At 38.2% G+C, this 14,659-nt stretch overlaps 1 protein-coding gene across 3 annotated transcripts in view; it reads right to left on the bottom strand.

Moving 5' to 3' along the window:
- LOC131962694 (receptor tyrosine-protein kinase erbB-4-like) overlaps positions 1-14,659 on the bottom strand; it is a 429,169-nt gene that overhangs the window by 101,864 nt on the left and 312,646 nt on the right. For all 3 annotated transcript variants that reach the window (XM_059327691.1, XM_059327690.1, XM_059327689.1), the window contains exons 14-16: positions 14,270-14,363; positions 11,004-11,158; positions 4,030-4,074 (exon numbers count right to left, since the gene is read on the bottom strand). In XM_059327691.1, the coding sequence (XP_059183674.1) occupies positions 4,030-4,074; positions 11,004-11,158; positions 14,270-14,363 (294 nt within the window). The remainder of the gene's footprint in view (positions 1-4,029; positions 4,075-11,003; positions 11,159-14,269; positions 14,364-14,659) is intronic.

The raw sequence follows: 14,659 nt of genomic DNA, 5'->3' as shown, positions 1-14,659 counted from the left end.
TATTACATACATTGATGGAAAGTATGCTGAAATACTTGCATTATCAAGGCTATATGCAAAACATCTGAATTCATGCTTTATTTGGTCTGCTTGCAAGACGACAAGCAAATTATTTTTAAAACGTTTGTTTTGTGAATGGAGTTCTGTGCTGGACAATTTCTGCAATCTACTGGGTGCACTTATTTTCCAGTTATTTTATGTAATTAACATTAATCGCATAGTTCATTATCTACATATATCCAAATAAAAAACAACTTCGACATCATCCACAACGGATCTCTAGTACTGAACTGGACCATCCTTAGATTTGTTACTCGCACGGGGCACCAAGTGTAAACAACATCACATTAATGTTTTTTCCCATCATTAATCGTGGCCGAAATAATCACTATTGCTGTTTTATACCTGGCAGAAGTGACGTCTGGATTAAATAAATCTCAGTGAATTTCATCACCTTCTAAAGGAACTGTGTCTGGATGACTGCCAGTATAGCACTAAGACAGCTGTATAACCGCCCCGAAAAAACTGATTTTGACTCTGAATTCATGCTTTTTTTTGGTCTGTCTGCAAGATAACAAGCAAATTACTTTTAAAACGTTTATTTTTTTAGATGGGGTTCTGTGCTGGACAATGTCCGCACTCTACTGGGTGCACTTATTTTCCAGTTATGTGATGTAATTAATATTAATTGCCTAATTCATTATCTACACAAATCCAAATAAGAAAACAATTTTGAAGTGCTAATCCTTCAAATGTTCCCTCAGAATTTTCTGAGAGGAATTAAGTGAAAGTGAAGCCTTAAGGTTGGAAGATAAAAGCTATTTTTCTACACTAATGGTAGCACTAATGCTTTTGCCATTTACATACCTCTTGCTCTTGTGTCTTATGCCACCACTCAATTATGTCCTCCTGTTGCTCTCTTTTCCTTATCCTTCACGTTTTCCATTTTCACCTTCTCACTAGAATCCTTAGTGCCCTCTTATTATTATTTTTTAAAACACAACCACATAGCACAAACTAATCTGTAACACCCTCTTCTTCTCGATACTTGAAGTCCAAAACTCTATTAGCTGTAAAGGCCATTAGCGGCTAATGGAAGACTCATGTAGCATGGAGCTATGGTGGAGCACGGTGCCGCAGCTTTTGCCATATCGATTGTGACAAACCCAAAGAAGGGGGAGCTTGAAATTTACAAAGAGGCCGCGGGGTTTCGACATAATGAGATATACAGCCATGCTGTGAATAGTAATGCAGCGGTTTGGAATGGATTAAATAGAGGGAAAGGAGAGAGACAAGGAGAAACAACAACAATAGGAAGAACCATATTTGGAGGTGAGGGAGAGGGTTAAAGACAAGGAGGGAAAAACCAAAAATAAAACAGAAGAAGAAGAAGAAAAAAGAGCGAGACAGCACTAGGTGAGAGACAAAGGAAGGACTTTCCAATTAGGAGGAAAGGGTTTACAGCAGAACCAGCGACATGGGGGTCACCAGATGAGACGGGGGAATAATGCCACTGCAAGAGCAAAAGAACTCTGGAAATAGAGACTCAGCAGAAGCCTGCCAGAGGAAAATAAAAAAGGTCTAATTTCTCTTTAAAAGGAGCTCGAGACCTCCTTTTATGGGTTTGCTGCTTTGGTTAAATTCTAATGAGTTTGTCACTCTTTTGAATTTGCTCTTGCTGGAAAGATCACTTGTTTTTATGGGTGTTTTAATAGAGTTGTTGTTGTGTCTTCAGGGTATTTAGGTTGTGCGGCTGTTCACAAAATACTTTTTTTTTTAACTGTACACGGCTGCTTTTTATTTTATGCTTGTTTATATTATTATAATAGAAGTAGACATAGCTTTATAACTGGTAGTGCTAGATGTAGTATAGTGGCGTAGTAACCTGAGCTGCATTTTGGAACAAGACCAAGTCGTGTAACAAAACTTAAAGGGTTAACTTGGAGGTTTTTGAACAGTAATTGTATGTGATATACAGTCATGGAAAAAATGATTAGACCATTGTTTTCTTCAATTCCTCTTGTTCATTTTTATTTCATCGACTGCTTGGTACAACTAAAGGTACATTTGTTTGGATAAATATAATGATAACAACAAAAATAGCTCATAAGAGTTTCATTTAAGAGCTGATATCTGGCCATTCTTCATGGTTTTCTTGATAATAAGCAAAATCATTATCAAGAAAACCATGGAAAATGTCTAGATATCAGCTCTTAAATTAAACTCTCTTTAGTTGTACCCAGCATTAAATAAACAAGAAAACAATGAGACAACAAGGGTGGTCTAAAAAAAATTTCCATGACTATATATACATATGCATTTTATTACAGCTGGTGGTACCAGTTTAGAGAAGCAGCAGCATCTGTCAACAGCAGGATGCTGGAAATTGTATATTAGTGACCTCAAATAAGGAAATTAAGCCGTTATCTATGCTCTCTTCAAAACCTACTCCTTTCTGCTTTTAGTTCCTGGTCTACCACTGCCAGTAAGTTCGGGTCACCGAAGCCACAAAAAAAACTGACTGAGGCAGTGGAAGACTAGCAATTCAAAAATGCAAAAATGTGTTATTTTCACAATGGAGTCTGGTGGTTTTGAAGAGAGCATAGATGGATATATCGGCTTCAGCTCCCCGTCGTAAATGGTATATAGACTTCACTTATATAGCGCTTTTATCCAAAGTGCTTTACATATGATGTAATTTTTATGCTCAAAAATCATCATGATTTATTTGACCTTTGACCCCAAAAACGTAGTTACTGCATTGCTGTAAAAGGTTCTAATAATAATGCACAAACAGAGTGCAGTCACATCAATGTTGTCTTCATTCAGCTTTTATATTTTGTTTTTAGTGAATAAACATTTTGAAATTTATTTTGTTATCAGTGTATCTAAAGTGTTTAACAACTCTATTCAAAGATTTGCATATCTTAGACTTAATATTATAAAGAAATGTTATATTTTAGTCTTAATATCATTTTATCTCACTATTTTACTTCATCACTATCTAGATAATAATTTCCCTTTCAAATAAACTTATAATTTATATTATTTTTATGTTTAAATTAGTATAAATATCCAAAGCAGACCGTGGTAAGTGCAATTACTGTTTGGTTTTGAGTTGAATTTTGTGGTTTATAATAATCCAGACATCAAGGAGTTGATTTTTAGTTATAACTCAATTTTTACCAAAAATGTAGTTACTGCAGTTAGACCTTCCAACCAGTATGTGACCGATCTACCGACTGAGCCACAGCCATCCCAAATGGCTGTCTGATGGCAAGGTTAAGTGGTAAAAATAGTCTAAATATAGCATTTAATCTATCTATTGAGCCCATGGCTATAATCCATTATACATAGACTCTCCGTTTAGTACTATATAAGTACCCATAAATATTCATAATGCTTAATAGCAAAAATACTACGACATTATAAAGCATTTTATAATGACTTATAAGGTCAAGTATCACTTAATAATTGCTGCTCACATGAAGACATAGGCGTGTTATAATTATTATAGTTTTAATGCATTAAAATCCCTATCATAATGCATATATATTCATGAATGGTTATAACTATAACTGTACAGTGCTGTAAACATATAATAACACATTCTAGGTATATTTTAATGCATTATAGACGTATAAACTATGTCTTTATGTAATGGCTTGTGACATGACTTGGAACAAGGATAATATGAATATTTTATTAATATAAACAAGCAGAAAATCTGATTGGGGTACCTCATATGACCTCATTTTAAAAAAAAACTGGAAGGCAGCATCCCTTTAAGAGTTGAAATTATTTTAGTCATTTCAATCCTAATTAGACATATTAAACCCTAACAGTGGCACAAATTACACCACAACATCCAGACAAAAAAACCTTCCTTAACCGTCCATCAATTAGAACATGCAAAACTCATTGCACTGTTTTTAATGAGCATCATGAAAAAAACTTTAACGAGTAGTGGCAGGATCTGATGGTGGTCTCCCAAAGCCACATTACAGATGTATCCTGTGATCCCCTTACCTGTCCATCATCCCGACACAATCTTGGAGTCTTGGCCCGACGCACCTGCAGGGCACACAAACCAAGAGAGATCATCCATTAAATCAGGGACAGGTTATGAGTAAACCTCCTGTTGTCTTTCTCCCACGTCAATCAGCTGTCAGTGGGCAGGAACCTGTGGAAAATTGAATCCACGAGCACGGATGACCACTCGTCAATATGACAGGGAGACACGTTTGGGTGGGAAAGCATCCTTCTTGTTTGTTTCACGTGATGTGATGTTGGAACCTGGTCTCACAGGAATCTGTGAAATAGCCACGGATTCGCTTAACTCAAAATCCGTGGAATAGCCACGGAATCACTCAAATTTCCGTGAAACTGACATGGATTTGGCTACAATGCAAGTTAATGCCAGTCATATCCCGTGGCTATTCCATGGATATTTGTTCCTATTGGTTTGTTCCAAGTCACGTGACTTTCAAGGTCCCGGCGGTCAGAACAAAAAACATGGCCGACAGTTCTCTCATTTTTAGTGAAAAATCAATATTTTGACTTAGTTTCTGGATAAAAATGGATTTTGATCACATTTCTAGCGAGAAATATAGGTTTTATTTTCTAAATATTCACTCAGTGAATGTACATAATCACTTTGTATGTTGGAATAGCCACGGGATATGACTGGCATTAACTTGCATTGTAGCCAAATCCGTGTCAGTTTCACGGAAATTTGAGTGACTCCGTGGCTATTCCACGGATTTTGAGTTAAGCGAATCCGTGGCTATTCCACGCATTCCTGTGAGACCATGTTGGATATTCAGAAGGGATGAGAAATAATTTCTGCATTTTGGAGTCATTTCAAGTATACTGTAAAACTTTTAGGAAATTAACAGCCAAACTCCCATTCACAATCAATAATAAATGCATATAGTCTATAGAAGTGGATATAGAAGAATATATTCTAGGATGTCAGCCTTCTCAGGGTGTAATGGGTGTAAAACATTCCCATCACAGCTGCTAACATCCATAGATTGCATATAAATCACACAGTGAATTTCATCGGTTCTCTGGAACTGTGTCTGGATGCCTGCCAGTACAGTCCTAATACATCAGTATATACTCAAAATAAAGTAATTCTACTTTGCTTTAATTGCATTCAGTGGCTGAGAAGTAGGCCAAGTTATCTACACCATGATGCTGATGTGTAAAAAGTCTGAATTACTGCTTTTTCAGGTCTGCTGTTTGATAATGGAGTCGACAAGGAACAAACTTTTCAAACGGTCGTTTTCTGAATAGAGTTCAGGACAATGAGGGTGATGATATGCAGGAAAATCTCAATGCATGGTTCCAGTTAGTCATTTGATGCTATAAAAAGGGAGCAACATCAGGATTAACATCAGTGATTAACTCGTGATTGGTCGGACAGGTGGGCGGGACCTTTGCAAGATGGCAGCTCGCGTATCCTGGATATTTGAGCTTCATTTTTGTACACTGGAACGAAGTAGAGATACATCATCCATATGTTTTCGACTATCATTATTGCATTTCTGCAACAATTTTAATAGTCATAAAACCCTTAAATATATATATAAGGTTTCTACCATAGATAGCACATAAATCACACAGCGAATTTCATTGCCTGCTCTGGAACTGTGTCTGGATGACTGCCAAAACAGTCCCAATATATTAGCATATACTCAAAATAGAGTATGCAAGAGGGTGCAACATCAGGATTAACATCAGTGATTAACTTGTGATTGGTCGGACAGGTGGGCGGGACCATTGCAAGATGGCAGCGCGCGTATCCTGAATATTTGAGCTTCATTTTTGCACTGGGAGTAAGAGAAGACGTATGTTTTCTACTATCATTCTTACATTTTTGCAACAATTTGAAATACCATTAAACCCTTAAAGCTGCTTTAATCATTTTTTTTATATTAACAATGGATCACATGACTTCTTGTATGAGAGAAGAGTCAGTTTATAGTTTGTTTCAGCTAAATTCAGACGCTTTTCTCTGATTCAACATCCCTTCTTTCAACATACAAGAAATCTTTTTGTCTTACTATCTCAACCATCAAAACCACTAGAACATAGTGCGGACACTGCGCCGATCAGTGACAAGACGAGTTTTTTAGCATTAGGTAAGCAGGAAGTGATTAGAGCAGACTGTTCGCTGCTCATTAATTCTAGCTCCTTGAGTGGAGGACTTTGAACAGCAGGATAGACACAGGAGAATGGTTTTTGAATGCTCCTCTGTGTGTGTGTGTGTGTATGTGTGTGTGTTTGTGTGTGTGCGTGCGTGGGAGCTGCACGAGCACACAAGACACAACAAATTACACAGCAAATTAGGAGAGCAGGCTAACTTTGGAATTAAATCGGTGACAACTGTGGCTCCTCCAAAGTCGCTTCGTTGTCAATTAAATGGTGCACCAAATAGCTAATTAGCGAGCAATCAGTGTCTGCAGCCAATGTTGTGTGTGCGTGGATGCGCATTTGAGTGTGTGTGTGTGTGTGTGTGTGTGTACATGAGGCACATATTTTCCTTCCGGGAGAACAAAGGAGTTGTCTGACAATAAACATCATGGGGCAGGAACAGCATATTCTTCTCTTAGTAAGACAGTGTTGCTTATTTATAATAGTTGTATCTTCTATCTATTGAATGAGTCTTAAAACCTGTGGGGTTACTTTTGTGTCTCTATTATGTAATCAAACAGAATTCTGCAATCACAAATACATCGGCACTGCAAACATAAATGTTTTATTGCAAGTTCATAATTAAAGATTTATTGTTTGCCGTTCAGCTGAATCTTGTGGGCGGGACTTACGCTTGAAGATGAAAGACACGTCTCTATTGGCCAGCCTCGATTGAAATGACAGCTTGGCCTCATCACTCCCGCGCCATGGACTACAAACCTCTCTCTCTCTCCAGCGTATTAACAATGGATGCTGATAAACTGTCACTTTGATCAAGACCGGCCAATAGAGACCTGTCTTACATTGTTCAACGTAAGTCCCGCCTACAAGATTCAGTTCAACAGGAAGCAAAACTTTTGGATGTGCAATAATACATTTTAATCACAAATAGATTTTACTTGAAATAATTCTTTTTTTTTATTGCATTCACTGTTTTTGTGTGTGAAAAGTTTTGCTCTTAAATCTGTTAAGTTCACACACAAAAAACAGAAAATTAGCTAAAAGTTTTACACATCTGGTTCCCTGGTCTTCACATTATTTTTTAAATTTTTTATTTACATAAAATACTACAGTAAATATCCCACTTGTAAATGTATAAACTTTTACTACAGATGTTTGATAGCACTGACATTTCACATTTAAGGACTTTTTTTTTTTTTTTATTTACACGTTTTGACATTTGAGCCTTATACATGGTTAAAAATAACAATTTCTTTTTTATTCAATCTCATGTGATATTTTGATACTGATAGGATTAGTTTCATGGAACCAATTATTCTTAATGTTTTAACTTTCTTAAGGCCAATGATTTTTTTTTCTGGTAAAGCATAACTTAATATAGGGAAGGCCTAAATGCATGCAAGAGTCTTTATTTCAAAACTAACATCTAGTTAGTTTCTTAGTATGTGACTAAGAGACAACTGAAAGTACATCAGTTGAAAATAAAGAAATACATAAAGAAATTAAAGAATTGTTTTTGTACAGTTTTTTAAGTGAATATACATATGTCACAAAAGATAAGATAAGATATTTTTCAACGAATGCTTTAGACAACATCCCAACTATTTCGGAATTGTACACAAAACAGCTGTTGTTTTGAAGCATGCTACCTAGGTCAGAGGTTAAGTGGTTGTTAGGTTTAAAAAAAAATAAAAATTAAATAAAATCATCTTGCCTCTCAGGGCTTCCGTAGAAAACCTTTCTAAGAAGTAAAGACTATTTAGCCAAAGTGTAAGTTATACTGAATTAAATTAAGTTTTTTAAAGAAGTCAGACAATGTCATGTGTGACAGCCACGGCTACAGCTCAAACCGCTGCGTTGTAAGTCTGTTAATGTTTGTGAAGTGTATTATGCTGATGTTGCTGAGGTTTTTTTTCATTGTTTTTTCCTCCTTTCCTCCCATCATGTTGTGCTGTATTTTTTCTCTTCATCTCTGTCTTCCTGTCCTATCCATCTCTGTCATATAGTTTGTGTGTTTTCTATACATTTTGGACGGGTTGATGGGATATTTCATTGTACTACCCTGTGCGATGACAATAAGGGCTTTCTGATCCGTTCTGATTCTGATTAGCACGCCACATCAGCTAGCCTCACTACCGTAACTCACTTCTTGCTGTTTTAAGAAATCCTCACACTGTTTCTGCGCCTCACATCTCCCCTCACGCCCCCCATGGTGTTTGAAAACCCTTTGAGGCAGGATAATGAGGCTTCTTGTTTAATCTACCCTGTTTAAGGGTCTTTTAACATGATACTGCCTCTTTAAAGGTGCTGCTCTGTTCCCGACTCTGACCTTTGACCACTGTAATGTCTCATTTTGGCTTCTGACATGGTGTAAATCCAGAGCAGCATGTGACTGGAGGGCAGGATAAGATGACAAGGCGTGATGGAGGTGTTGTCATGCCTGTGACAGATTCACATAGTCGGGAACGGGCGTTTATGTATATATGTGTGAGTGAAAGCTGTCTGTAACACATCTATCCATCATATTCACATCTATTCTGCTCTCTTTTCTCATTCTTTCCCTCTTCTTCACCCCACCGAAAGGCTCCTGCAGTGATGATATCAACACTAACAGGGTAGCTGCGGTAAAATAAAATGACCTCCTGCTACGTGAGAGACGGTACAATAAGTCCCATTCCACCTCAGATCATATCTCCGGCTCTGTTGCTAGGTTTCAGCGCTCTAACTTTGTTTGGAGAGACCTCACCCACCCGTCTCTGCTCTACCCAGACCAACCCCCCCTACTGCTTCCATGATGGTACGCTCCTAGGTTTAGTGGAAAAATAAAAGGCCAAGGCTAAAGTTCAAAGTCACTGCCACGCTGTTTTCAAAAGACAAGCTTGAGAGGATGAATAGGTAAACCCGTATATGTGAAGAAGGTACATATTCTTTGTATCCACAGCCTCGCTCCGTGCTCTTCATCCTCCTTTGGCATTAAAGTGTTTTTGTTTATTGAGAGACAAGAAACACAGCCGGTTAGCGGCTAAGCTCAGAGTTTATTTACAGTTTGTTTTTCCGTCTCTATGGCCCTATGTTTTGCGGATAAGCTGTCCGGAATCTGGAGGTCAACTTCTAAAATGGTGAACTGTTTGAGAAATACACTTTTTTGTTGTAGGAAAATCAACACGTCTTTCATGTCCGTCCATTAAATATAAAGATAAAGCAAGGAGTCAGTTAGCCTAGCTTAGCATAAAGCTGTGTTCCCTCTAGGAAGTCAGTAGGGGTCATTTTACGCACCAAGTGTCTTGATTTTATGTTTAGGAAAGGTGAGAAGCCCTCAGGTATTTTGTAGGGTTTTTTTCTTAAAAAAGGAACAAAACAACGATAGTTTCAGTGCTGGAGAGTATTTGGTCACCAATTGTTCACTCGACGTACAAGAAAGACTTGCAACAAAAGATTCATGGAACAAGTTTGGGAATATAATTGGGTTTAGATTGGACGCCATTAGACACCGCTTCACGAGGTGCACCTGAATGCACCATGTCCCATCAGTGGGTTAGGCTTAGGGTTATCCACCAACTCTGGTCTGTTGTTTATTGTTTTTATGTAACGTTGTGGATGATTGACTTCCTGTCACCTCTCCAGCTGATCATCTGATCAGCCTGAGTTCAGTAAATCTGGGTCCCATACAGTCTATGGCTGAGTCATGTTTTTGTGACTTCATGACTTTTCATAAAGTTCTGATATAGCTGATTATATGGAAACATCTGGAAAAAAAACAGTTTTAGCACTAAGGCCTTTACATACCAGTGAAAAAAATGGCCCCAAAATGCAAAGTACTTCTCTGCAAATACTTCAAAAACTATATTCTTGAAAAAGTATTTCTGCGTGCAAATTTACCCGGTGGGTACAGGCCGGGGTGTTTAGGAGGTGTTGGTAGAGTTTAAAACTTTGGGATAGAGCCAAGCTAGCTGTTTCCAGTCTTTATGCTAAGCTAAGCTAATTAGCATGTAGCTGTAGCTGTAATTGTGTTAATCTTTTCATCCAATTAAAAGCAAAATGTTCCTTTTGCCAATCCAACTGGATTCAACTCAATCTAAAGTTCCAAACTGGCTATAAAACCTTATTGTGTTTTTTTTTTTTTCACAGCAAGTACAGCCTGTTTTCTTTTTTATTATTTTGGTGTATGCACACACACATACACAGCCATCTCTGTCCTGTAGCTACAATAACAATAATGAGGTAAATCTGGACCCTCTGGATCTCCTGTGCATATGCAGTATAATGCTGCGGATTCTTTTTTAATAATCTGATGCCCACATAGAGCTCCTGGGTCGACTTTTCCTCCAGCAGATGTTGTGATTTTTTGACTTCCTGTGTTTGGATGTCGAGCAAAACATATACTATTACATAATACTTTTCTACGGAACCTCGGGCCCCTCTTCCACCTACTCCTTCACTTGCAACCTCTGTCTTCCTTATCTTACATTTTCATGCTGCACATCCCCCCCATGGCTGATATCCCCTCTAGCCGTAGTCTCACTGCGCCCGTCTCTTCATTCATACTTCATCTGCTCTGTACTGCACATGGCCTCAAGTGTCAATGAATTCTGCCCCTGACTGGAAAGCCAGCTACAGGTCGGGGGGAATCTAGAAACCGCAAGATTAAGTCATCTTCTCTCCGTCTCTTTCTCTTTGGGAGGGAGCCACACAGGTCCCAAGCAGTATGTCTCCACGATGCTTTTAACAGCATAAAAGCACCGAAGCCAGAGGACGCTCGGAAAAGTACGAAGGCGAGCAAACACTTGAAAGAGATGCAATAATTTTTAGACACGCATCTTTATGTATCACCCTTCTCTTACCCCTGGGTGCAGTTGGCATGGCAGGGATGACACTCGTTGTTGGCCTTGGCGTACTTGAAGATGAAACTGTTGGCCCCTTGCAACCCATCAGGGCACTTCTCCACACAGTTGGGGCCATCTTTGAAGTGGAGGCATTTTACGCACTGGTCCGGGCCCTGAGAGGAAGAGCAGAACAAGAAGAGGGAGATGAGAGGATGGGTGCAGGGGGAGGTGTCGGACAAGGGATGAATAAAGAAAAGAGTAAAGGGATTAGTACGATGGAAAGAGTCAACACAGGGAAAGGAATGTAGGACAAAATAATGGGCAAAGAGATGGGGGAAATAAAGTTACAGGGAATGGGATGAAGCAAGAAGACAGAATGGAGGTATAGATGAATGTATGAGAGGAAAGAATGGAATTGAACAGAATCAAATTCATGGCGAATCATGTCAATTTGCTCACTTCCTACCACGGCTAATGTCGCCAGCAGGACCCACATGAATTCCATTCAGTGATTTATAATGTGTTCAGGAAAATTGACAAGAGTGTATTCCGCATGCACCTCTGTTGAAATTGGCAAAATGCATAAGGAATCAGGTCATGTCAAAGTACGGCACATTGGATGTGATGGAGGAGATGACAAGCGGTAACTGAGCAGCAGGATCATGAATAAGTAAGATGGATAGTGGTGTGTACGTGTGTGAAAAAACCTATTTGGTGTGTCTTAACACTTGTGTTTGAAGCGTTGTTGACTAACGCGCAATAGCAGTGTTTGAACTTACAATCGTACAAAGATGTGTGTGCGATAGTTGTTGTGGAGACGCGCTGTTGGCGCTGGGAGTTTTGCCGCCGCGCTCTGTTGCTAATGACGACCAGAGTGACCTGATGGACAGCTTCTCACACTCTGACACACTGAGACACATGCCATCAATAAACATTATTCTCAGTTTTCATGTTTGTGTGTAAGCACGTGTGTGCGGGCGCATACAGATGTCTGAATGCATTGGTGTGTGCCCTGTGCATGTGTATTTGTGTGTGTAGAGCCTGTGGATGATTGACTCCGGTGTTATTTACTACTCAACTGTGACCAGCATCTCAAAGTCAGTCGCTCTGTGCATCCTTGAGGAGTCTCTCCCTCTTCATCTCCTATTCTCTCTCTCCCTCTCTGTCTCTCTCTCTTCAGGGACAGTCATAAAAGGTTACTCACACAACGACTAAATTCCACAAAATAAGTCATGCGGCAAATTCGATGCAACTTTCTTTAATGTAACACTACAAATGTACGATTACGTGTGGTGGTATGGTAGATTTGGTTCACGATACCTCACGCAGTGGTTCCCAAGGTTTACACACATTTTCACATACCTCTGTATCAAGTCCAAATGTACGTACAAAAAATTTTCCTATGACTGAACTCTTAAGACTTAGATGTGTTTGCTCAACAATCATACTTGGGGTGAACGGAATGTTTCAATTGCAAACCATCACTTTGCAACCATCATTTTAGCTAACTATTTCAACTGTGTATCCATTACTTCTTGCATTAGCTAACTTTTTCTTTATAATTTATCCATTCATTTTAGTGTGAGCTAACTATTTCAACTGTTTATCCATTACTGTTAGCATTAGCTAACTATTTTTTAACAAAATATCCATTACTTTCAGTGTGATCTAACTATTTCAACTATTTTTTAACAATTTATCCATTCATTTTAGTGTGAGCTAACTATTTCAACTAATTTTTAATAATTTGTCCATTAATTTGAGTGTGAGCTAACTATTTCAACTGTTTATCCATTACTTTTAGCATTAGCTAACTATTTTTTTTAACAATTTATCCATTACTTTTAGTCTGAGCTAATTATTTCAACTGTTTATCCATTAATTTGAGTGTGAGCTAACTATTTCAACTAATTTTTAATAATTTGTCCATTAATTTGAGTGTGAGCTAACTATTTAAACTGCTTAACCATGACTTTCAGCATTAGCTAACTCTTTTTAACAATGTATCCATTGCTTTTAGTGTGAGCTAACTATTTCAACAGTTTATCCATTACGTTTAGCATTAGCTAACTATTTTTTTTAACAATTTATCCATTACTTTTACTTTTATCCTTTACTTTACTTTTGTGTGAGCTAACTATTTTAACTGTTTATCCAGATAATTCAATCGTTAACCATTTGCTACCTTTGGCTAATTGTTTCAACTGTTTATTCAATAACCTTCAGCTAACTATTTCAGCTATTTATCCATTACTTTTAGCTTACTCTTAATCATAAACTAAACCTTTTGGCTAACTATTTCAACTGTTATTGACTACCTTTAAGTAACTATCTCAGCTATTTATCTCAAAAAGGGTTCTATGTTGTCGGTATGTTACTTTTTCAGAAAAAAGGGTCCTATGCTCCCCGGTATGTATTGCTACAGGGGAACATAGGGCCCTTTTTGGGAAAAACTGGGAACATAGGACCTTGGAAACATAGAGATGACCCCTAGTTTTTTTTAGCTAACTCTTTCAATCGTAAACATTACTTTAGGCCAATCATTTTAACTGTTCACTCATTACTATTAGCTAATAAGTTATCTGCACGAAAGTCATTAAGTGATATGCCCTACTTATAGCCATGACTGTGCTGTTTAGAGGTGCAGTACCTACTATATAGGCCTATTACAGTGAAAATGAGGCCACAGTGAGTAAATGTGACAGGATTTGTTGCACCAGGACAGTGTAAGTACATTTAACTCAAAATATATTACAGTATATGAGTTTATCCTAATATCAGAAGATGTCAACCAGTGCAACAATGTGGCTCTTCTTTTTTTTAAGATGTTTTTTTTGTGTGCTTCTGTGCATATGTATCTCTACTGACATATTAAAGTGAAATTCTAGCATTTTGGAGAGATGTGGTTTGATCACATCCTAGACTCTAAAAGTGACTTTACGGGAAGGTCAAAAACTAATCTCATTTTGCTGTTTTGAGTGTGTGTTCGTGTGCTTGCCAAAAGCATGCCTCCTAAAGTAGCCACAGTAGTTTATCATTCCTCCCATTAACCTACCATTCACCTTTGCAAACACAGCACTTATATCTTCTAAAATCCTGTGTGCACAACAGATAGAGTCCCACAAAATAAGTTGGAAATCCACTTTAGCACGCACAAGATATGGGACTATCTTGAACAGAAAAATGAGAGGAGTGGTTTTAATCTAAATGTGAAAAAGTCTACCTTTAGAAAGTATTATTAAGTAAGTTTGAGGGTGTCTGAAGTGGATTCAGGAGTGTCTTACCTGGCCAAGACATGTCATGGCGTTCCCATCCATCTTCTCACACTGGCTATCACACTCCAGGCACAGAGATCCATTGGCAAATTCACGCATATCCCTGATGGAGATAGGGAAATCGAGATAGAGGTGCATGTATTATAGATTTGAGCGCGTACCCACATTGAAATATTGATTAAGAGCCTGCAGAGGGAGGATTTTGAAGTATGCTGTGTGTGTATGAGCACAAGCTGTACATATCAGCCTTTTGATTTTAAACCAACATGTGATACAGCATAAAAAAAGCAAGGTTAAAGCTTCATTTACTCATGCCAATCTCCTCGATTCCTACTTGCACTGACTGCTGGAGTGCCCTCTGGTAAAGGGGCACGCGGGGCAGCTCGCTGCCTGAGACTA

This window comes from Centropristis striata, chromosome 24 (genome assembly GCF_030273125.1).
Source record: "Centropristis striata isolate RG_2023a ecotype Rhode Island chromosome 24, C.striata_1.0, whole genome shotgun sequence".
Lineage (NCBI taxonomy): Eukaryota > Metazoa > Chordata > Actinopteri > Perciformes > Serranidae > Centropristis > Centropristis striata.
Note: the sequence above shows the minus strand (reverse complement) of the source record. Positions and strands in the feature narration are given on the sequence as shown.